Source organism: Dipodomys ordii, unplaced genomic scaffold (genome assembly GCF_000151885.1).
Source record: "Dipodomys ordii isolate 6190 unplaced genomic scaffold, Dord_2.0 Scaffold102, whole genome shotgun sequence".
Classification (NCBI taxonomy): Eukaryota; Metazoa; Chordata; class Mammalia; order Rodentia; family Heteromyidae; genus Dipodomys; species Dipodomys ordii.
The window spans coordinates 3,260,656-3,286,437 of record NW_012267318.1 but is presented as its reverse complement, the minus strand read 5'-3'; the positions used below and the strand labels follow the sequence as shown (position 1 = coordinate 3,286,437).

The following is a 25,782-nucleotide window of genomic DNA, read 5'->3' as shown; positions in this document are numbered from 1 at the left end:
CGGCCGGGCTCGCGGCTCTGCGCGGCCGGCGCCGGCCCCAGCTCGGCGGCCACTCACCGCTCACGCGTCCATGTGTGGCCACATAGTTATCTGTCTACATCCACGCCGGGGCATTTTTTCTCCTGCTTAATGAGGACTTGACTCGGGAACGAGTGTGAATCATTGCCGGGGCTGGGAAAGGAGGAAGGCGGATTTAACCCCCTCCCACCCCGCTCCATGTCCGTGTGTCACTCGGCTCCGTCCACCTGGCGCGGCCGGTCCTGGGGCTGCTGCTGCTGCTGCTACTGACGACGACGACGACGACGACAACGACGACGGGGACACGGGCTGCCGGCTGTCCTGAGAGTTTCCTCGCTCCGGCCACTGGGCTCCTGGGGATTGTTCTTCGCACAAGAACCTGGGCCAGGCGGACACTTGAGCTCCGAAATAACTTCATTTTTCTAAATTGTTTTGGAAAGCACATCTCGAACCAATCAGGATTGTGAAGATTTTTTTTTTAATTTCGAAAACTTGAAGACTTTCTGATCGTGTGTGTGTGTGTGTGTTTTCGGCGTCACCCATCGGGTCTCTATCAAACCGGCAAGATGTCCAGTAATGTCCCGGCGGATATGGTAAGTGTATGTATGATAAGTGATGACACTGATTTAATTGTGGTTTCTAATCTTTCATCGGCAAGGACGCCGGCGCGGGGCGATTTGCCGGACACGGTCCGACAAAAAGCCACCGTGCAGGGAGATTTGGAGAAGTTGACACTTCTGGTTTCCCCCTTTTATAAAGTACTGTTTTTAATAACCCACTTTTCTCGTCTGGTTGGGGTTTCGAAGTGTTCAAAGGCAATGGAGAAGTCGGGAAATGTTGCTAGGGCCCCAAGGGGGAGGAAATTGCTCCGCATTTGGCTGGAAGCCTCTGAGCACTTGCATTTTAACGCTTCAGAAAACGTCAGTGATAGCAGAGCGAGGACAGGCGTCGTTCTGGAGACGTCGGTAGACTGGGACCGGGGACTCTTACTCAGTGACCCAGAGGCGATCATAAATGTAGTGGATTCGGACTTGACAGTTTCCAAGAACAGCGATTCCCACCTTGTTAGGGAACAGTGGAGTCGAATTTGCTGTGAGCTTTCGGAAGTATCTGGATGAACAAGGGGGACGAATGAAACATTAAAGATGTTCAGACTTTTCACCAACCTAGGCTGACTGGAGTTGGCACTGCGATCAGGGCTTCTTAGTAACAAATATTTGACCCACGTTACATTTTAGACTTTTTAAAGGGAATGAAACATTTATTAAGCCTTGATCACTCAGTGCTGAGAACTTGAAACAAAAAAAAATACCGATTATTGACGCTTTTCCTTTGGTTTCGGAAGGTTAAGGTTTTGAGTAGGTTGACTTAACAGTTATGGTGCAGGCTGTCAGGGCTGGGGGTGCGTTTGTGGGCGTGTAGATTCCACTTTGCAGTCCTAAGGACACAGGATGCAGAAAACAAGAACAGGAATAATCCTGCTTGTGAAAGAATTGCAGTTAATGTGATTATGCTCCCACGGTTGGCATTTGAATGCTTGTAGATTCCAGGGGAAAAAAAACCATACAATTAAATTTTACCAATGATTAAAATTATTTTAGTCATCTATTTTTGTAGGAAGAAACCTTTACAGATTAAAAGAAAATTACATGACCTTGGTTTAAAGACATTTTTGCTTATGTTTGCTTTTCCATTTAATGCACTACATAGCCACCTACTCTTGGCACCTGAGTTTTCTTACCCCCCCCCCCCCCACACCCTGGACAATAGTCCCCTGCCCGGTAGAGTAGCTGACTGACATGGTTGCCTTCACACTGCTCTTCAAGTTGCCTGGAGAGGTCTCTAGACAGAGCTGGGAAATAGCATTTCCCGTGCTTGATGAGTGATCTGATCTGTGGGCTCAATCGCCTCTGGCAAAGATTTGCTATCGCCTCCATTTTCTATCCTCATGCACAGTGCAGGTCACCGGAGTACCATTTATCCTGTCACAGAAGTTGTAATGGAATAGATTTGTGTCATTAAAACAGTGCCAGTCGTTGCTTTAGGCCGAAGGAAGAAGAAAAGCTAGAAAGTACTAGCATCAGTAGCAAATTGAGATGATTTGGGGAATACCCTTTTTAAGTGAGAGGAAGGGTTTGGAAGCTGTGCTGGGATCTGGGGACTGGGAAGTAGGGGCAAGGCTTTATTAATAGCTGCAATTATAAAATCTGGCTATTATTTGTCTTAGACTATGTTAGGGCCTTGATTCTGTGGTGCTTTGAGATCCCTTGATTAAAGGTGATATGCAAGGGCAAAGCAGTATTATGTAATAAACATATAATACCCCAATGATGCTATTTCACAGTGGGTATTGAGGTATGTCAGTTTGTTTTGGATGTTTTTGGTGTTTCATGTTTAACTTACTGGAAGTTAAGATTGTTGTTTGCCTTTTTTAAACCTTTATTTACTATTTACTTGCATTACATTTTTTTTTGCCTTACAAATGTCTTCATTTGATATGTGCCTTAAGAAACCTTAACTTTTTGAAAATAATATACTAAACATTGGCTAGAAGTTGATTAATGTTTTATATTTGTTAAACTTCCCATGACAATAATTGAGTTAATTTGAGTTTATATTCATGAACAATTTAGCACTTTGAATTTGAAAAGCTAATCTCACCACCCCCACATCTTTTCAGAAATTAACATTTCCCTCACTGTAAACTCTAAAGTGATGAGGGTGTGAGCTGTTACCGTCTTTTTAACTTGCATGTACAAATGCATACATTTTGCAGAGTTGTACAATGTTAAGCTTTCTGTGGGCTGAAAGCTCCTTTGAGATATTTAGAAACAAATGTAATGCTCTTTTACATTTTAATGGTGCTTGTTGGAAAATCCTGTCCAGGAGAATAGGGTAGGGTGGTGAAGTTATAATCTGTCATGTTTTCATTAGTGATATTCTTTCAAGAGTTACAGTAATTGTTAAATCAATTGCTGTTTTTGATGCAATTTGATGGCAATGCTTATGACTCACTTTAAAATCAATATTTTAGCATCCAGGTTTTGTTTCATAAATAGACCTCACATTTCTCACATTGCAATTTTATTTTTAAGCAATTGATACATTTTTGTGTTTAAGGGGTCTCATTTTGTATAATCCACAGGAATCAAGTTATGCTAATAACTGTAGTTTGCATGAAGATATTTAAGACTGGGTAGCTAAGGCAGTAATTTTACTTTCTGGACTGGGAAAGTTATAAAAATAAAGTCTTATATTTTAAAAAGTATTTTATACAACATTTGGGATACCACTTAGAGCTTTGGGCTAAAATTATACTTTATGACACTGATTAGGTTGGAAACTACTACCTAAGAAATTGTGTGAGAACAATGGCAAAGATTTCAGTTGCTAAACCAGCTAAAAGCACCGAATCTTAAAACAAAACAAAGCACGTTGAAATTGTTAGAGATATAGGAATTTTTTAGTCTAGGGTTAAATAAGAGAACAATACATCTTTTTTTCCCCCAGTATATGTTGTGTACTTAATATTAGAATATATTTTAATTGTAATTTTTGTTATAGCTCTTTCTACTCATGGAAGAAATATTGGAGCCCTCTTGTGGACAGGAAGTTACTAAAATGAATTTCCTTTTAAAGAGAACTTTTATCACTTTTCCAAGTTAAAGCAAAATGACATATGTAGGGTATGAGAAGAAAAGACCTAGAGAATAAGACATTCTTAATAATGAGTTAAAAATACCTCAATATAATTGCTCCTGTTTATCTTATTAGATTCATTTCAACTCTTTTTTTTTTTTTTTTTTTGTCAGTCGTGGGGCCTGAACTCTGGGCCTGGGCACTGTCCCTTAGCTCTTCAGCTCAAGGCTAGAGCTCTACCACTTGAGCCACAGCGCCACTTCCAGCTTTTTCTGCTTATATGATGCTAAGGAATCGAACCCAGGGCTTCATGCATGCAAGGCAAGCACTCTACCACTGAGCTACCTTCCCAGCCCCTCATTTCAACTCTTAAGTTGGGAGATATCATGAAGCTAAAGAGTTTTACATATATAAAGAATAACTTCATACATAACGAATCTCTAATTGACTGTTTCTCTAAATTGTTTTAGTTGATTGTGTCTGATGTTTGGTGTTTTGAATTCAACATTTTATTGAGAAAACAATTTCCCTCAGCCTTGAACTCTGAATGCTACCCAGCTCATTTCTCTTGCCCAAGTAGGATTACACTTTCTGTGAATTATATTTCTTCAGTACTTTTGACATTCTTTTTACACTTATATCAAATTTATATGGAAACATTGTTTACTTTTTTTGCTAAGGAAGTGTTACTAAAGTCTTTGTTACCTTTTAAAAAAATGTAAATATTGTTCCCTACCACTGCTAGCAAATATGAAGTTTATGTCATCTGTGTATTAAATTGAGTATGAAAAGTGTAATATTAAAGTTTGAACACAAATTATTGGATTTAGTGCTGATGGCTCTTGTAGTAAATGTGTTTTAGAAGGCTGAAACATCTAATTTCGTATGCCATTTAAATTTTAAATTCCTCTTGCTTTGAGGGAGAAATGAAAGTTACTAGGGTTGATGGTCATCTAGGCACTTTGGGTAATATCATTCTGAATCAGTGAATTTTCTGAAGACATGAAAGTTGTGGTTTGAAATAGCACAACCTAAAAAGTTTTGTTATTCTCTTAATTTAAGTGGAATATCCTACATGTCACTTTGTGTGTGTGTGTGTGTGTGTGTGTGTGTGTGTGTGTGTGTGTGTGTGTGTTTGGGGGGGATAGGGTCTTATCATGTAGCTCAGTCTTATCTCAAAACTCACTATGTACTCCAGACTGGCCTCAAACTAGATACCTCAATGCCTCAGCCTCCCAAGTGTTGGGATTATAGGTATGCATCACCTTGCCCAGGTTAGTTTAATTGGTTTTTAGTGTCTTAGAATCATTATTTGAATACTGATTCTGCTTAATGTTTACTGCATACACTGTGCAGTTACATGCGGACTAAATTGCATACTACCCTGTATTTTATTATTAAGTCTAGAAGGCTCTCCTCAACTCTTGGTATAGATTTTAAGGTTTTATATGTAAACTCAATAGTTTATAGAGTGAGGTGTGAGGCAAGTCAGTTGAGATGTGAGAGTAAAAATATTATTACTTCTGAGTACTTTGTGCTCCCAAAAGTAAGAATGAGCTCTTGTATTATTACATAGAATTGCTCTGAGATTGCCTAGATCCACACTGGAGGGGTTACATAAGTGGGGTTTTCTGAGGGAAGGCATGGGAATGACATAACTTTCTCGAAGTTTCCAAATCTTTTTATTATATAGTAACTTTAAAAATACTTTTTTAAAAAAACTCTGTGATATTTGGTTTTGACATGACAGGATTTTACTGTCAAAGAATTTGAGTTGTAGAATTTAAAGATGAATTCTATGCTTATTACAAAACATGCTGATTCTTGTCTAGCAAGCATTTTTGAGCAAACTAATTTGTCTCATTATGGCAGAATTGGGATTTTATTATTTTTATTTTGTCAGGACAAGGGTTTGAATTTAGAATCTTGCAATGGCTATATAAGCATCCTACCACTTGAGCATGCCTCTAGCCCTATGTGTTTTAAATCCTAGGTGAGAATGTATCTGCTTTACAGAAGAAACCATTGCTTGGGAAAGAACCTTTTGAAAGCATATTTAGATATTACAATCCATTGGGGGAAAATTGTCTTTTGTGTAAGAAATTCCAGTGGACTTTGGGCCCGCAGAAAGCAACACTTTATTTAGGAAATATAAGACTTTAGTGACAATTCATATCACAACTTATTTTTAATAAAAATTTTACATATTAAGGAAAAGTTTTATACAGATTTGGTAAGCTTGTGATGGGTTGTACTATATGAATCTATGAATCTGCATGACCTAGACTTTTCAGTTATGACAAGATAGCTCTTAAAGCTATATATCAAAATTGATTGAATTTCACAGACTGTGAAACCCAAAATTTTACAGAATAGGCATGCTCAATAACAGTGCTCTTGTTTACTATATTATCAAGAATATTCTTAAAATAATTTTATTGTTATTATTAAGGTGTTATACAGCCGGGTGCCAGTTGCTCATGCCTGTAATCCTAGCTACTCAGGAGGCTGAGATCTGAGGATCATGGTTCAAAGCCAGCCCAGGCAGGAAAGTCTGTGAGACTCTGATCTCCAATAAACTATTCAGAAAACAGAAGTGTTGCTGTGGCTCAAGTGGTAGAGTGCTCACTTTTAGCTGAAGAGCTGAGGGACAGCGCCCAGGCCCAGAGTCAGAGTTCAAGCCCCATATCCAACAAAAAAAACGTGTTATAAAGAGGGGCTATCAGATAATAAGTACATGTCCTTTCTGGGGCAATGTCACCTCTTCCTTTACTTCCCCTCAGTTTCCCCCTCCCTGCCCACAAGTTACATAGGTCACTTTCCACATAGTGTATACTGATAGTATGATTGCATTTGTTCACCCTTTGTCCCTCCCTTTCTGCACTCCTTACTTTACCCTCCCCAGAAGAAAAAAAAAAAGCAAAAAACAGACACTGCCACCACCAACAAAAATAATTAAGGATTGTAAAAGTAAAAGAACTCAAAATAATAAAGTAAAAATTAAAACATTTTTATCTTTTTAATTTTTAATTTAGTATGAGTTCTACAATAAACATCTATATGATTCATAAACAGAAACACATACTGAAAATATGTGCTCAATAAAGTATTTTATAGTTAAGAATGTTCAAACAATTTAAAAGCCTCTCTGAAATTTAGGGTAGCCCACACTCTGTGGTGTGGTGTTTACTTCATGGACTTGGTCCTATTTATTTTGGTTGTTTAGTATTTCATTTTTTCTGTGGATGGTGGTGGTGGTTTCCATTTCTTAGCAGTGTTTTACAAAGTTTTTTTTTTTTTTTTTTTAAGGGAGAGGAGGAGTTGAGGGTGAGAGGGGAGTCTAGACTATATTGACCTAGGCTGACAGAATTCCTGGACTTAACACAGGCTCCTGAGTGGCTGGGACTACAGGCTTGTACTACCACACCCAACCAGACACAAATTATTGGTAGTGTAAAACTTGGTAAGTTATTTTAACAATACAAATTGCACACGTGGCTTTACTTTGAATTCAAAGACAGAGAGCTAATGGTGGTTGTAAACTTATTTACCAGCCAGACGTGTGACATTTTACCTAGCATTTCATTTCAGCACAGTGACAAGGTTAGTCTTCTTTAGCAAGGAATGAAGTTTGCCAAGGGAACCCAGCAGAGTCTCAGGGAACCCAGCAGAGTCTGGGGAGATGGAGGAGCTCTTTATAGGGATTAGGCTAGGTTGAATGATTTGAATTAGAAGCTAGAGGATTGAATTGATTCTGGATTGAATGCTAGCACACATGAAGGGGAGGGCAGTGGGCATTGGTGGCTTTCAGTCTGTTTAGGAGGTGGAAGAAGGAAGGAGGCTGGGGAAGTCTACCGTGAAACACTGTTAGCACTCAGAGAAAAGAAGTGTAGTTGTTTTAGAGTTGTGATGTGGCCTGGGGAGAAACTGTTGCCAGTTGGTCTTTATTGGTTATGTCATTGTCTTTCAGACACCTATACCGGTCTATTATTAAAGGAGCTCATTTTTAGTTTCTCACACCTAGCTTTGGAGAAACTAAGAAATTTAGTTGAGATGAAATGGAGGTATGGCCCCTGTGGTACAGTGCCTGGGCCCTAATGGGAGACCCTCAGTTCTGGACCAAAAAGGGAGTAGGGGAGAGTGTTGAGCTCACTCAGAAAAAATGTTGTTTGAGTGGAAATATGGGTCTGGTGGCATAGTGATAAGCATTCTGCATGCTTCCCCTCCATACCTGAGCAAACCTTGCTACTCCCTTGGCACATTTTCCTAAGTAGTAGCTGGATTCCTTCTCAATACTTTGCTGCCCCTGGCATAGAGATGAAAACCATTGAAACCTTGTAACACATTTTGTAACTCTAGAATTGTAATATTTTAATGAGCACTGGTTGCTTTACTTATTGAAGTTAAAGAGTTTCCTTTAAGTTTATTGAAACTTTTTAATTCTTTTGTGGCTTGTGGGTGAAGGTCTCAAAGATAGAGCAGATTGCCATATCTGCCCTGTCTCCAGGATGTCTCCAGGATCTTTACTTTGAGACCAGACAAAGTAAAGAATTGGAGGTTTGATTACCTGGTGAAAGTACACATTCAAGAGGAAGTTCAGGCTTCTCAAGATTTTGTATGGCTGTGTTATGACAAACTTCAATGGAGGAAAGGATTTATAAGTTAAAGTGGAGGAAAAGTTAAGGAATTTCAGGATTAGAGTTTATGCCCCCCTGTTCTGCTCTCCTGTGAGGTGTTTGGCTGTGTCGTGATGTTAGGTACATGACAAGAAAAGCAATTTTTCAAAGCTAAAATGGTACAGAGGTACCTTAATAAGGAAGCAAAGGAAAGTTATCTGTGGTGGTCTTCCTCAGCCCTGTTGGGCCCAGCCTGTTTTGGGTTAGTCTGCTGTGTTAAAGCGCTGCTGTTGCGCTCTAGCCAGAATGCCCTTTTCCTTTTTCTTCTTCTGTGCCTATCTATCCTTTTACTTTTTATGTGTGTATTTGTTACACAGTGTTCCTGTAAACTTAACTCTTTGAATATATTCAAATCTAGTAGCATTTTTATGGTCTGTTTTCTATAGGCAATTTCTATGACTGAATTTATTTTATCATATTTTCAGAAGAAAATGTTCTTCCTGCTGAACAAAGTTGTTGATGTTTGGCATTATATCTCATATATGTACTTAAATTAAGATGGCAATTCATTGTGTCTAGACAAAATGTTCTCATGATACTGCTTAATTTTCTTCAATATAAAATAACTGGTTTTGTCTTAGAATGATTCCTGTTGGTTATTTTTCAACTTAGGTCATATATTATGAGCATCACTCATGAAAAAGTATAGAACCACATTGTAATTTTTTGAACTGATTCAGGTATATGTATATAAATTATTTAGCTAATTTCCATACTGTTGAGCATTGTTTTTAGTCAGTTTTCTGTTTTATTCAGTTTTCTGATTTCTACATATCCAGTGAATAAGTGAGGAAGGAAGGGAGGGAGGGAAGAGAGGAAGAGAATGAGAAAAGTAGAGGAAGGGGAACTATAACTAAATCTGCTCCTTAATAATGTCTTTATGAAGGTTGTGTCATAGTAATCATCTCTTAAAGGTGGATTTATCTCATTAGGGAGATTGACTTTCCAATACATTCTGGATTTAGGGAAATTATTTAAATCATAGCAGACACTATCATAAAAATGATATAATGGGGATATTCTTAAATATGTTTGTGTCTTTATCTGTCTTACTGTACCAAAAGATATATGTTAATTTTTTTAGTGGATAAGGGAGGAAGATACATATTTACTAATTTTAAAGTATTCTTGAATTTTCAAATGATTTTTTCACTTACGCATTATATATATATATAATTTAGATATACATTTATACAAATATACAATATATTTATATGCATATATAATATGTAATACTTGTTATATGCTATATAAAACATTTCACACACACATATATATAGATATATAGATATAATTTTTCCTCCTTGAGACCCGGTCTTACTGTATCCAGTCTGGTTCAATATGTGGCTAGCCCAGACTGGCCTCTAATTCTATATCCTCCTGCTCACCCTCCTGATTGCTAGGATTACATGTGTGAACCACCACACCTGGCTGCATAGGCTTTTTTAATATGCTAGGTACTTCAAATGTTTACATTTTTTGTTCGTGGAAGAAATTACTTAGCAATTTTAATTTCTTGTAAAATCTTTGGCAGATTTAGTTATTAAGATTACATTGATCTCATAAATTGAGCTGGAAAATGTTTTTTGAGTTCTCTGTTTTTTGAGTTTGTGTATGCTGATTTTATTTCATCCAAAAGTAGTTAAAAGAATTCTGTGGGGAAGCCACCTGGAAGTGTTCTTGTAAATAGTATTGATTCTATCTCCTCATTACATGCAGGACTATTCACATTTTCTGTGTCTGTCAGTTTTGACAAGTTTTATATAAGAATTTAGTCCATAAAATGTCTAGAAAATGAAAAAAGTTTTGTCCATTTCATACACATTTTCCAAGTTGGTATCAGGTTTTTCACAATGTCTTTTATCATTTTGACATTTATAGTGTTTATCATGTTTGCTTCTTTGCTTATTGGTAATTGGTGATGCCTTGTCTCAGTGTTTTCAAGGAGCCAATTTTTAAAATTATAATTTTACCTTCTGCTTTTACCTTTACTTCTACTTTAAAAAACGATATGCTGATGTTTTGAGTTTGAACAGAATGTAGGCCTTAATAAGGATCTGTAGTCTGGGATCCTCAATTCCTGCCTAACTTTGACAATTCTAGTTTTTGTATTTTGGTTCTCCTGACATTGCTAGAAGCTCTGGGATGCTGTTATCTCCTTGCTCTTGCTTTCTACTAGTAATTGACAAACACCTGCTGGAAATGGGTAGGGGAGATCTTCCCCATATGCTTTCCTTTAAGGAACCCTTGGCTGCTCCTGTGCTGTATTGGTTTCTCTCCTTCTCTTCAAATAGTGGGAAATTTGATCTGATATTACTGTTCTCTCATGATGGGACTTTGTTTTCAGTTTTTGTTGTGTTGCCCTACAGTATTACCAGTAAACATTCCCCCCCCCCCATTCTTTTATGGCTAAGAACAACTAAAATCAAGTATATAATTGTGCTTTTTTATGGTGCCATCAGCCAAGCATTAAATCCAACATATCTATGGGTCAACATTAATACTTCTCTTTTCCACATTACCATATCAGTGAATCAAGAATATATGGATCCCATGCACTTCTCTTCATCTCCACACTGCCAGCCTAGTGCAAGTCTGTCTCTCAGACTCCTGAATTAGTCTTGATACGAGTCCTTCTACTTCAGTCCACATTTCTCTTGTAATACTTTGTCCAAAGTAGCTTGAATGTTTCCACTGAAGAATAAATTTTCATCAGGTAAAACTGCAGCTCTTACCATGACCCTTGAGGATTTTGAATAATTTGTTTCCTGCCTATCTTCAGGATTTTATCTTTTTGATTTAATACACTTCTGTCATACAAATCCTCACATATAAGGTAAGCTCTTTCCCATGAGGCTAAATGTTTGAACATACCAGATGCCTTGCTATGGGCCCTTGTCAGTGGGCTTTTCTATGCATGGGTGGTACCTTCTTTGCTTTTCTCTCCTGCTACTTCTCTTGACCACACCTAAGGTTTCTGTTTGACCTTATCCATATCATGTATTACGTCTTTTATTTCTTTGATTTCTCTTCCTTAGTAGGCCACAGATAGGTATTTTGTTTTTCTTTTGCCTCAAAAACTAGTATTAGTACTTGTTTTGTTTTTGTTTTGTTTTTTAATATGGTAGGCTCTTCATAAATGTTTTTGGAGCTGGACGCCAGTAGCTCACACTTGTAATCCTTGCTACTCAGGAGGCTGAGATCTGAGGATTGAGGTTTGAAACCAGCCTGGTCAGTTAATTCTTATCTCGAATTAACTACCAAAAAGCTGGAACTGGAGCTGTGGCTTAAGTGGTTGGGCACCAGCCTTGAGCAACAAAGCTTGGAAACTGCACCCTAGGCCCTGAGTTCAAGCTTCAGGACTGGAAAAAAATAAAAAGTTTTTGGGTTAAAGGAGTCAGTGACTAACAGGCACCAAAATGAAAATGAAGTGTTACCTGCATTTTATTGATGAGGAAGGTAAAGTTCAGTGATTATTTGGTAATTTTCCTGAAGCTAGCTAGCTGTGTGTTTTGTTTTATTTTGTCATATTGGATTTTTCCCCCTGAGTTTTCAAGCATTCCTTACTTTCTTGGTGTCTGTGGTTTTTTATTATATCTTGAAGTTGATGGTTATGATTATATTAATAATGATACTTCACCTCTAACTTCTCGTCTTTTCTTAGTATATAGGTAATAACCAAAAGACTGAAATTTATAATGGAAGTTAAGAAAATGTTAACTGAAGTTTAGTGCTTTTAATAGTCCTTAAATATTTAAAGCTATGTGCCTATTGAGTACTGTGATAATTAACTATATGTATTTGGTATGTTGTTCAGAGACAACATTTTTGTCAAAACTTGAACTGTTAGTTGTATATATTTTAATTTTAGGACTCAAAAATACAAGAATTTCTACATCAGGTATAATTTTATTGTCAGTCATGTTTTTTTTATTTATGTATGGTGTTTATCCAGTCAACAAATATTTGTTAAAGACCTCCTACATTCCAGGCACCTTTATTAGTCTCTTATTGTAAACGCAGCAGACAAAATCCCGCCCCCCCTCCCCAGAGCTACTTAAATAATAGATACAACATTTGTTTAAAAAACAAAATATGTAGTATATTAGATGGTGATAAGTACTACAGAGAAAAATAAAGCAAGAGAGGGGAGTGAAGAATGCTAAAGGGGAGTGAAGAATGCTAAACATGTTGTGCAGTTTAAATACTGTGATAATGATGGGCTCATCAGGAAGCCAGTGTATGCAAAGGCCAAAAGGAGATGGGGTGCAAACCTGCAGCTATCTTGGGGAGTTGTATTCTAGACAGACAGGAACATTGCCTCATTTGATTTGTTTCTTTTTAATATTCTTGTTTCATCTGCCAGTCATGTAAGTTTTTGTTTTGTTGATAGTTTTTGTGTTCTGCTATCTGTGGACTCATTGTTTTCTTCATTAACTTGGGCTGCAAGCAATTTTTGGGTACCTATGTATGCTACATAGACCCAGTCTACTTTGAATAGCCCTTTTTTCCTCATTTCCAAATGAAACCTGGGTAACTTGCCTGAAGTATAATTCCCTGAGAAGGGCACCAACAGTGTAGTCCCCGTGCCACGGTACCACGGTACCTGCTTCCACTCTTAATGAAGATACCATGTATATCTAAATGTAACTTTAGCTACAAGAGTAAATGTCCTAATTTGAAAGCTTAATATTTTATATTAATATATATATATATGTATAAATATATTTTTTGCCAGTCGTGGGGCCTGAGCTTTGGGCCTGGGATCTGTCCCTCAGCTCTTCACCTCAAGACTAGCACTGTACCACTCTAGCTATAGCACCACTTCCGGCTTTTTCTGCTTATGTGGTACTGAGGAATTGAACCCAGGGCCTCATGCGTGCAAGGCAAGCACTCTACCACTGAGCCACCTTCACAGCCCTATTTTTAAAATTTTAAAATGATAGAAATTTCTTAAATTTACTAACAGATTTTTGTAAATGTGCTAAATAACTTAATACAAGTAACTAATTTTTTAAATCAAATGAATTTAGAAAGTTCCTTTGGAAAGCACAGTATGTTTTATGTTCTAGGCAGACTTTTGTACAAAGCAATGGAAATGAGAAATTTTAAAGTTAGATTTTTCTGTTCACTTTAGAAGAATAATTGCAAACAATATTATATCTGGCTTCCTGGGTTTGATTAGTTACCCAAGAACTGTAATTATTATTAAATGATTATAAACAGCAAACATAACTTGGCTCTGGTATATGTACAGCTTTCCTGTATCACAAGAAGGCATTTAATTTTTCTCTGTGATGAGTTTAATATAGTAACAGTCTTGCAAATAGTTAAAGAATTGTAAATACATGGAGATACTACACAGCTTCATAGTGTCTGCATACAGGTAAGTCAGTAAGGCTTTCTGTTTTATTTTCAGTAATTAAATGTAATTTAATTAGTATGTATTGATTGCCCATGCCCAAGTGAGCACTATTCCAAGTACTTCACACATATTAACTCCACAAAATTTGTCTATGATGCCATAATCTAGGTATAATCCCCATTTTGCAGATAAGAAAGCAAATACATGGAGTCTATAAGCACTTTGCTGGTAACTGGCAAATCTAGGTTTCAGATCCAGGCAGTCCTGTTTCCAGAGCCTGTTCTGTCATAGTGTAATAACTGTATGACAACATCTAGGAATGCATATTGTGCTGTTAAAACCTAGACATGGTACAAATGAAGCAATTAGTTTCATATATGTATCTGGTCAAATTAAAGAGCAAAAAGCAGCATTCAGTTAATGTAAATAAACTCAAATATCAAATAAAAAGTCTTTAATATGTGGTTAAGTTTACCATTTGTTTTATGGTAATTACCTAATTTGTTGATTTAAGAAATGTCCCGTGTCTTTTGAATGAAGGAACAGACACTTCAGAAAATAACTTAAAGACAAAAACTTGATGTAATATTTTAAATGTTAAATACTGTTTCATAAATAGGAGACATGTGTAAAAATTCAGGACTGCAAGGTATCTGGGAGTATTGCAAACCTAGAGTTTATTCACTGTCACTTTTATAAAAAGGCTGAAGACCTGAGATTGGGTTAATTTCTGCTACATGTTTTGCAAGGTCACTAATATACTACTGTCACCAGATATTTTATTAGAAAAGTAATTAAAGATCATTTGCTGTGATGTGATGAGCTAGGATACATTATTGGACTTAACTCCAAACATTTTAATTTGTCCTGTAATGCTTTATTTGTAGAACCTTCTGTTTCTGAAGTGTTTGACATTTTTATCCTTATAGTTATCTATAGAAAAGTTCAGGAAGTGGGTTGGTAAAGGAGATTATTGTCCTGTGACAGAGATTCAGGCTTTTCATCCCCTCTGACATTGTTGATCCCTCAATTCTTTGGGAGAGGGAACATATCCTTGTATTATTTCTAAGTGGTTTAATTTGCTAACTTTTCCATTTCAAAGAAAATGGTGACTCTCTAGTAAGAACATACATTGTTAAGAGAGGAGCTCTGACAAAGGAGGTCTACATATGTAATTTGCAGTGTCCTAGTGTCCTAAATCACCATTTTAAGTAACTGGTGGTTATCCAGAATCACCTGCAGAAAATAATTGTTATTTCAAGTCTTCTAAAGCCACAAATTGGTAGAAGAACCATTGTGACAACTTTATTAATCTGGACAGGTCTTGTTTTCCTAGGCAACAGTTTCCTTTGAACTCTATGCCGGTGTTTCTGTATCTCAGGACTTCTGAGATGAAGAAAAAAAATCAGCAAAATAACCATACTCCATAATTTTTCTGCCCCAAAGGTGTAAATCACCACCTTTGCAGAGGATTTGAATGAAATCTTTCAGATTTTAACATTCACAGAGTCAGAAAGGTGAGATTATGCAACACTTCTTATTTTGCTCTTTTATTTTTTTGTCAGTTGTGAGGCTTGAACTCTGGGCCTGGGTGCTATCTCCGAGTTCTTCAGCTCAAGACGAGCGCGCTACCACTTGAGGCACAGCGCCATTTCTAGTTTTTCTGGTGGTTAATTGGAGATAAGAATCTCACAGACTTTCCTAACCAGGCTGACTTTGAACTGCAGTCCTCTCAGTCTCCTGTGTTTCTAGGATTACAGGTGTGAGCCACTGGCACACACTTAACACTTCATTTTTTATACTTGCTCTACTTGTTCCTCCTGGATTATTCTGTGAAATTCCACTTACGTGTTATTCATAAGTATTTCTAGATGTATTATATATTTTATATAATACACATTTTTAAAGCAACTATATTCTCATTGTTCCTTAAAAATGAGTGGTAATTACCTAATATTATAAAACATATATAAGAAAATACAGCTCTGTGCTGCCTTTTAGTAGTTTGAAAAACAGTTAAAAAATGTGTTTAATAGTAAAGTGATTTTTGTCCAGAGAAATATCCTTTGGGTGATCGATTATCTTTGAAATGTCTAGTTTAAAAAAAAATTACTGGGAGGAAAAAGAAAAAAATAAACATTATTTATACCCATGGTCAAGTGACCTAAGCAGTTCTTTTTTTCCTTGCTCTGTATATAAGAGATTAGTTACTTAAATAATTAATGTGAAGTGTCTCTGAATTCCTGTGGTTTTTGAAGGCTTTACAGATCTATTAAATTTCTCTTCCTGAGTAAAAAGGATGTGTGTGATAGTATCTTTTATTCCTGGGTTAGTCTAAATTTAGATTTCTTGATCATGAATTAGAAACCTTGTGAGTGATAGAGTATGACTGTTTTCTTATTTTAGCTTTTTTTGCCCCCGAATTTCTTTTCACTCCTTGATGCAGTGAAGGCTGAGTGCAGAGCTAAATGTTGGTGTGATACAGCTTCTAGCCCAGAGAATGTGTGCATAATAAATTCTATCCTTGGGACTTGAAATGAGAGCCCAAAATAAAATTTCTCAATGAACCACACTAATTTGCTAACTGGCAGCTGTATCAAATCTTAAAAATAAACTTTTGCCCACAGTTCGAGCTAGAACAAGTTACTCTTTATAACTTAGACTGAATAGAAGCACTTTTAAGACATTCTGTGGATCAAATCTAATTTTGAATCTGTGGCTTACAGAAAAAAATTTCTCCGGCTGGTTGCTATTTATCTAGCTCTGCTCTTGTTTCTGTCAAGCCTGACTTGGTTGGTATTGCATGTACATGTCAAATTGTATTTAAATATTCCATTTAACAAACCTGATTTTATTATTAGTCTTCCACTGATTAGACTTCATTATCTTTGATTATGTTCTACTTTTAGAGTTGGATTACAAATTACACTTAAAAAAATTGTAAGATAGCATAGAATGCCAAGAGACTAGTTGTAATTCTAGCAACTCAGGAAGCTAAGATCTGAGGATCAGGGTTCACTGCCAAGCTGAATGGGAAACTGTGTGACTCTTAGAAACTGTGACTTTTATCTCCAGTTAATCACCAAAAAAACCCAGGAAGTTAGGGATGTGGCTCAAATGGCAGAGTGCTAGCTATAGGCAAAAAGCTAAGGGACAGTGCCCAAGCTGTTGTATTCAAGCCTCGGTACTGGTAGCATAGACATACTGGTGGAGTTTTTGTCTTTAGAAAATTGTTGCAAACACCCAAGATAATTTGTGCAACATCTTGAATCAAGGTAGAATAAATAACTCCTAATTTACCTTTTGATTATTGATATAGCAGTCTCTGCTTTCTAGAGTTTAGCCAAGACTAAGGTCTTCAGATAGCAAAATATTAACACAGATTCTTACAAAATATACTCCTAGATGTTTTCCAGAATTAAACATGGAGAATGTGTTTGCTCTTATTTTCCATGCATTTGCTGGTATTTTAAATGATTTCATAGTTCAAAAGTGGTTTATCTTAGCCCATCATTTGAGATTTGCTTTAGGCACAGCACTCAGCTTCTGTGAATAAAAAAAAAAAAAAAACCAGTTATTTTTCAGGAGACTATTATCTGAGAATAGAAGTTTGAAGCCAGCCTAGGCAAGAAAGTCTGTGAAACTCTTACTACCAAAAAACGAAGTGCATCTGTGGCTCAAGTGGTAGAACACTTAGCTTTGAGCAAAAAAATCTCAGAGATTAGTGCCTAAGCCCTAAGTTCAAGCCCCAGGACCAGCACAAAAAAGCGAAAACAAAAACAAAAAGCTCTTGCTTGATTCCAAAATTGAGTACTCTTAGCTTCATGAATCTATGCCATACTCTAAATAACTTCTTCAATACCACATGTGTTTGAAGGACAGAAGGGTTTTTACACCAGGTAGAATTTAAAGTTACATTATATTTACACATGCCCTGCAGTTAAAATGCATTCATTCCAATATCATTCATCTAAGTCAGTCTGCTGACAGTGATATTAAAAATCCAAAAAGGGGGATGGAATTTCTAGCTAACCTCCTGAAAGTTTAGGAGATGATATCCTTAAGCACTTAACCTAGTTAATCCTAAAAGGGTCATTGTGTGGCAAGTGATATTTATGATGGACTCTTGTAGAACTGGTAATGTGATATTGAAGAGGAATGTCAAATTTACCTACATTAGGAATGTATAGATAATTCAGCTGACAAAAGTTGAAGTAGCCCCAGAAGGTAAAGAATGCTCCTTCACTGCAGTTAGAGACTCTCCTACGCAGATCTTCACCCAGAGTTCCTCTGCGTTGTAATCTGATCAAGTGCTCTATGAGTGGCAGAGCCATTGTTTAGGTATGGAAACTCACAACTTAAAGGTAGATTTATGTGGAGACAATTTGGGAACTACACAGAATCACCTCCAAAATACCAGCAACATTGTTGGAAGCTATATTTTGTACAGGTTGTAAAAACAGTATGTGTTTGAGGCTAAAGCAGCATTCAGATGAGCAAAATAAAATGAAGGATTGTGCTACTCATCCTAGATAAACACCTCAGTCGCTACTATGTTTGACCAGGGTTAGGCCAAATAATGTCTCAAGAGAACTAAAATAATGTTCTTAAATATTTGTTCTACATGGATCTAAGAGAAGAGGAGTAAACAGATTTTCTTGTCAAAACATTTCTATATAGAAACAGGTGCCTTACTAATTCATCTCTAAAGTAGACAAAATATTCCCTGAGTTACTGTCCTCCTTTCCTCTTTTTTCATTCTTCTCCCTTTAGGACAGTCTCATATATCCCAGGCTGGCTTTGAATTCTGATCCTCTTCCTACTTCACAAGTACTAGGATTACAGGCACGAACCACCATGCCTGGCATAATTTATTTCATGATTTTTCTGCAGCAGACATCTAAAATGGAGATAATAAAATTTTATTCATTCTATAAGCATCTCTATTCAATTTTGAAACTTTTGGATGATTGCTACCACAGATAGCCAGAGTATTCCGGTTGTGGCTGCTGTATTCCAGTAGTGCTTTAGGGTCCTTTACAACCCTGTATTTCTAGACCACAGCCCCTTGGGCCATATTTAATCAAAGTCTATTATCTCTGTCTGGTCCATATGACACTAGAACAAGGAACATGTAAGTCTTGAGCACACATCCTTATCTTTGTGTCTTGAACCTATGTTCAAGTACTAGTAAAGGTGTGTTATCTGTTTGATTAATTGTTGAAAGAATAATTTTTCTCTCCTTTACCTCCATATAAAATTTAGCCTAGAGCTTCAGAAATAAAAATTTCAATAGGTTTTTAAAAAAATATCTTTGCATTAAAGTGAGCTCTTTTTATTATGAGGTTTTTTTAGAGAAGCCATATTTCCCAGGAGAAGGGAGCACATGGCACCTGTCCCTATCCAGGTAGCAGGAGGGTTTGGGCACAGGAAGTGAGGTAGGTGGGTGCTCAGGTGAGTCTGGGCAGAGGGAGTGGCCAGTTGTATGGCAGGAACTCCAGGGCTGGGTGGAGCTAAGGACCAAAGGTGGGCATAATGCTAACATTTCCCCACTTTGTTGTTTAATAAAAATAGGGGTACCAGGCTGCGGGTATGGGCAGAGATTGCTTCTTCTAGAGCTATTTCCTGCTATAAAGGGGTGAAGTAGTCAGGGATCCCTGCTTCATTGCTCAGCCAGGTACCATTCAGGAGGCATTTTGCTTGATAGTTTGGTTGGTAAAGGTCCTTATCTTTTCCATGAAAATAGTTATCTAAAATACAAGACCACAGCAACACTTCCAGTTTTCTGGTGATTAATTGGAGATGAGTGTCACAGACTTTTCTGTCCAGGCTGGCTTTGAACCACAATCCTCAAATATCAGCCTCCTGAGTAGCTAGGATTACAAGTGTGAGCCACCGGTGCCCGGCTTATGTTAACAGTAAAAGGCAAAAAATTGCTGTTAGTAGCCAAAGAGAGGAATATGCTATGGAGGGATTGATTCCTAGAAGAGGCTATCAAAAACCTGAAATTGCCCTTTCTGTCTCAGATTGGAGACATAGCATGGTACCTGACTCCCTGCATCCTGGAGCGGGGAGTAAGATTTTTCCCTCTTTAGGATCACAGTAACCTGAGGAGAAGGTAGCAGAGATTTATTTCAAGGTACCAGAGCTAATGGGTGTCATGGGCTCTTTTGGCTACTTCCTGCTGGCCTGGGGGCATCAAGGAGTACCTGGAGCTCTGGGGTCTTTAGGGTCCAGGCCTGCACTGGGCAAGGCAGGACAGTGTAAGTGATGTCTCCGATTGAGTGTAGTAACAGGATGGCCTTGACTTGTTCCCAGGTGGTGTCCTGGGTTGGGGGACTGTTAGCTGTTAAAAGAAACTTTTGAAAAGGTCAGGCAAATAGCTGACAAGTTGACAAGGTCAACAAGTTAACATGAATGACATAGGAGAACACACATTGGCCAGGGGCCAGAAAAGTTCCATTTGGAGCATAAGCCCAGTTATGGCCCATTACAGGGAAGAAGGAATAACTGGGTTCAGGGCAGGAAGTGGGAGGGTTGTCTAGGGTCTTTTGGGCAACTGGGTAGGGGAGAAGATAATGGACTGATTGGGAGTACCAGTCAGAGGCTACTATAAATACAAATACCAAGTAACAAAGGCAAGGCTAACTTTCTGTCCAGTTAGAAGGTAGACAGGCATGGACATTAGGTGGGCAAGCAACTATTTCTCTTGATCTCCCGGCTCTGATTAATTTTAAAAGGGCGAGTATAAAGTGATTTTATTTAGGATGTCATCTCTTCTTACTCCTCTCCAAGATTTTCCATTGTCAGGATTGACTGTGTCCTGGGAGGGGGGGTGGGGGGGGAGAAGGGGTCCTCAGCGTTTGTTGCTGGGATAGCTTGTCCCAGTTGGCATTCACAGAGAATGAACTCAAGGCTTCGGCACTGACACTTCTACTGGAGGTTAGTTCTCTACCACTTAAGAGTTACAATGCCATTTTCAGCCTTTGGCTGGATACTTGGAGGTGAGAGTCTTGAGCCATGCCTCCAGCTTGGCTCTTTGCTGATTAGCCAGGAGATAGAGTCTTAGAGGGATTCTTTGTGCCCTGCTGGCTTTGGACGTAGCAAAAAGAGTCTTGGTCACAAAAACCCTTTTTGTTTTGATTAAAGCAACAAGGATATCAATGGAGATAGAGGTTACTGATAACTTGTTAACAATTGACTAACAATTGCTTGCCAGAGTTTTGTAATAACAACCCAATAGATGTTTTTTAAACTGTAACTGATTGGCACTCTTAAGTACCTCCCATTGCCTCTGGGCAGCCTGTTTAAAATGGCTTATATACAACATTTAATTTTTAACAAATGTACAGACCTTTTCTTGGGCTACAGAAGCGTAGCCTGTTTAGCACCCGGTTTTGTAAAAGCTCTTCAGCTCAAGGCCAGCGCTCTACGACTTAGGCCACAGTGCCACTTCCAGTTTTCTGGTGGTTGGTTGGAGTATCAAGGACTTTTCTGCCCAGGCTGGCTTTGAACCATGATCCTCAGATCTCAGCTTCCTGAGTAGCTAGGAATACAGGTGTGAGACACCAGTGCCCGGCTAATGTTAACAAGTTTTAAGTTTTAAGTAGGCTTTTGTGTTGTAACCACGAGTTTCTTTTCTAGATTGTTTACTATCGGAAAATGAATCTGTTTTCCATAGAAGATTAGATACATTTTTATCGCTGTGGTCACATATCTAACAAAAAAAAAAGTTTAAAGGAAGGAGTTTCAGAGGTTAGTCCCACCAGGTAGGGAAGGTGTGGTAGAGGAGAGCAGTAGGAAGGGGACCTGGGACAGATACAGCCCCCAGTGACCAACCAGGTACTACCTCTTGCGTTTTACCATCTTCCAGTAATGCCCTTAAAGGATTAATCTACCCGTTGTCAGAAGCATCATAGATACCTCCACACATGTGCTTTACTAATCTCATAGATATGTCTCAATCTAGTCAACTTGACAGTTAAGGTTAACCATCATATAAAGCTAACAAGCAGGCTCAGTTTTAAACACTGAAGACTAAAATATGTAACTGTTGAAAAACCTTATTTAATATATTTGAGGTAACTAAAACCTATTTGTTTACAGTAACTTAAGATATTGTCACAAAATCTATAGCAAAATAACATTACATACTCTATTTCTAAAAAGATTATAAATAGGACCTAAAACTAGTTTTCTTTTGAGTTCCAATCACTATGAATAGTGACCTCTCTTCAATATAGGAAAGAATCACAATTTGTTTCCTGTTGTAATTCTGAACATTATTTCATTGGCTAATGAGAGTAGTGTCACTAATAGTAATGACATCTTTTTCTTCTGAGGATTTTCATTTTATTTCAAAAAGTATCTCTGATTTTCCTTCCCTAAAGCATATTTGTATTGTATGTTGATTGAAAGTTGCTTTATTTTCATTGTAAAGAATGAATTAAGTAGTGAATTAAAAAGTAGCAAGTTGTTATTGAAAATGTTTTTATATTTCATTTACAGATGTTTGCCTTTGCTCTAAATTGTCTTTTAATGTGAATCCAGGATTAGACAATAATTTTCATTTTAGCTGAATAGAAAGATTTGTGACTTTAAAAAGTTATTATTCTTTGTCCTTATTGTTTTTCTTCTTTTTCCTTAAATGTGCTGGTTTTTCCTTGATACCTTCATTCAAGTTCTCCCACTGTCTAGAGCCATCTGTTCTGCATTTCTGGCTCATACTTAACTCAGTGCAAATATTGCCTCCACAGAAGTCTTTAGCACAGGCCTTGCTCAAATTCCTAGTTTCTATTGAAGCATCCCCTGTAAGTCAGTAGAGAAGCATTAGATATTTTCCAATTGTTTTCATTTCTCAAGTAAACTAATGTAAAAGTATGTCAGCCAATCTTCATAAAAGAGAAGATAACTATCACTAGCTATGTAGATTTTTTTTCTCAATGGCACAAATTTATCTGGTTGGATGACTTGATTGCTTATGTAGTATACAATGTGCTACTTTGGATGCACACCATTTCGTTGTAGTATGCCATTTCTAATTTCTTTCATTGTCTAGAGATTCTTTGTAGTTTTTCTGGATTTATTTTTAAATCCTGCTTGTATGTAATCTAGCTTGTATGTTGGGCAGTTACATGGAAATCCTATATAAGGAGTATTTAGAAATATGCTCTATCATCTTAACATCTTGAATGTTATATTTCTTTGAACATTCATACACAATAAAAATCATGAGAGGAAACATTTCTAAAAATATAGGAATAATGCAGTTTATAGTAGTTCCTTAGTTGCACTAAGGAAGAGTGATTCCTATAATCTCCAAGCAAAAAGAATCTCTTTTTTTATGAAAAGATGCATATTATATGGTCATATTTCTCGAAAAGAAGGCTCTACTGATGGAATAATGACATTTTTCTAAGTAGAGGATTTTAAATACTTTTTAATCAACACAGCAGCCACTTCACAGTTTTGGTAGGTTTGGTTTAATAGTTGAATTAGCTTAATTAAATGGCTCCACATTTCTGGATCAAGTGGAAATTTCAATGTCTAACCTTCTGTGTCTTTTATGTGCTGATTCCTGGATTGCAGGGCTATTATAACCGAGTTGGAGGAGGAAGAGGGAAGGCGAGTGTGTATATATGTATGTGTTGTTATTCCTGTTTATATAAATAAAAGTAAATCAAGCCAAATATTGTTGGCTCAAGACTGTAATCCTAGCTACTCAGGAAACAGATATGGAAGATGAAGGTTCAAAGCCAGCCTGGGTAGAAAAGTCTGAAAGACTTTATCTCCAAAGTTACCAAGAAAAGGCCAGGATGGAGGCCTGGCTTAACTATTAGAGCAGCAGTCCTCTCCTCCCTCCCCCGAAAGTAAATCATGCTAATTGTAGAAATTTGAAACATTGCAGAAAAGGATAAAGCAAAATTTGAAATGTCATTGCCTTCATTGCCCTATCCAGAAATAACAGCTCTTAGTATTTAACATCTTCCCCTCTTTTCTCTCTGTTTTGTTGTGAACACTTTTATAATTTGTATTTTAAAATTAGTATTATGGAATGATCATTTTCTTACAGTGTTAAATATTATTTAAAACACAATTACTAGCTATGCTTGGTAGAACATACCTATAATCCCTACTACAAGGGAGGTAGAGATGGAAGGATTATGAATTTGAAGACAGCCTAAGCAAAGTTAGTAATACCCTGTTTCTAAAACAAGATACAAACTAAAAGGCTTGATAGTATAGGAGGCCCTTGGTTCAATCACCTGTACCACCAATTACAGATCTTAATTGTCATAAGAAAACGTACATAAGACATTTAGCCTAATAATCTGGCACATTAATAAGTATTCAACAAATACAAAGTCTTATAAGTTATGCTATGTCTGGTCCAGTCTGCATCTAACAGGTGGTTTTCTGGCTACCTGCAAACATATGTACTGGAATTAGAAATTTATTTCTTCATAAATTAGCTTATTTCTCTTATTTCTAGTTCCATTGAATTGTTTGGTTTGTGTCTTGGCATTGATCACAGTGTGTCACAGTCTCCTTTTCATCATAGTATGTTTTCTATTATAATTTTACTGTTTTGTTTTTCAAATCTTTTTTCATAGCTAGAAATTTAATGTTCTATTTCGTTTGTATTCTGATAAGTTGTGAAGTCCTCTTCATCCTTTCTTTGTAGAACATAGTATTTTAGTATTCACTGTCACTGCACTGGTTTTACTTAAAGAATTAAAAAGTAAAAATATAACCTTTTCTTATTGTTTTTGGTGCTAAGAATGGTATCCATGACCTTGTACATGGTAGACAAAGCTATACCACAGCCTCCAAAATTAAACTTTTAAACTAGTTTTATTACTAGTTTTATTTAGCATTGTTGTCTTTCATAGAAAGTAAATGAGATAAAATTCTAGGCCTCTAGATTTTTCATTTGTGAAAAGTTAAAAAAAGGGACATGATTTTTTTTCCTTCTTACATTGGAGTAACTATCATAATAAACTAGTTACTGAATTTTTATGTTCAAACTTTCAAAATCTTTCCATCAAAAAGACACACCACATGGATACTCATTTAAATTGAAGTTGCCATGTTAAGTGGTTCATTTGGTTGAAGTTCATTTGGTCTACAGGTTCAGGTCAGCTGCAGTTCCTAACATTAACAGATTGCTAAGTGTAAATTAACCATTGTACATTAAAAATAAACTAAGAAGAAATGTGGCTTTTTTAAACACTAAAAATATATATAATCTTTTTTATAATTGTGGATCTAGATTATCTGTCCAGCAATATGAAATTTTTCCTAATGGTAAAATTTTTAGTATACTCACTGAAAGAGTATTACTTGCTCAAATGCATGTGTACCAAGGTAGTGGTGTTTGCTTCAGTAGTTTGATGGACTAGCACATTATTTTGTTCATGATTTTACAGTCTTCATATGTGGAAACAGAATGATATATGACAATGGACTTGATTGAATATAGATACTATTAGGATTTTTTGTTTCTTTGTTTTTTGTCAGTCATGGAGCCTGAACTCTGGGCCTGGGCTCTGTCCCTCAGCTCTTCAGCTCAAGGCTATTGCTCTACCACTTGAGCCACAGCGCCACTTCTAGCTTTTTCTGCTTATGTGGTGCTGAGGAATCAAACCCAGGACCTCATGCATGCAAGGCAAGTACTACCACTGAGCCACCTTCCCAGCCAGCCCCAGGATGTTTTTTTCTTAACCACATATCATTATATTTTCTGAGGATTTGAAATATTCTTCTAGACTGAGTAGTATAAAATGTAAAAGTGTTTTGTTGCCTTAGCCATCACCGTGAATGTGATCATGAGATTTAATGAGTTTAACTTACTTATTGGGCTCTTAATCAAAGTGATTTTGCTTCCTAGGAGAAGTTTGGCAGTGGACATCTCTATTGTTTTGGGGGTCAGCATGTCACTGGCACTTAGTAGTAGGAGGAGGAGGATGTACAGTAAATGAAGTATACATCCTCCAGTGTAAGAAACAACCCTCACAATGGATTCTTCAACCTAAAATATTAGCTGAGGCAGAGAAACCGTGTCTTAGCCTAACATCTTACTAG

At 37.0% G+C, this 25,782-nt stretch overlaps 1 protein-coding gene across 1 annotated transcript in view; it reads left to right on the top strand.

Annotated features, from left to right (window-relative positions):
• The first annotated feature begins 6 nt into the window (after positions 1-6).
• Ubl3 (ubiquitin-like 3) overlaps positions 7-25,782 on the top strand; it is a 57,490-nt gene continuing 31,714 nt past the window's right edge. Inside the window, exon 1 of the mRNA XM_013027313.1 lies at positions 7-611. Within this exon, the coding sequence (XP_012882767.1) occupies positions 585-611 (27 nt within the window). The 5' untranslated portion in view covers positions 7-584. The remainder of the gene's footprint in view (positions 612-25,782) is intronic.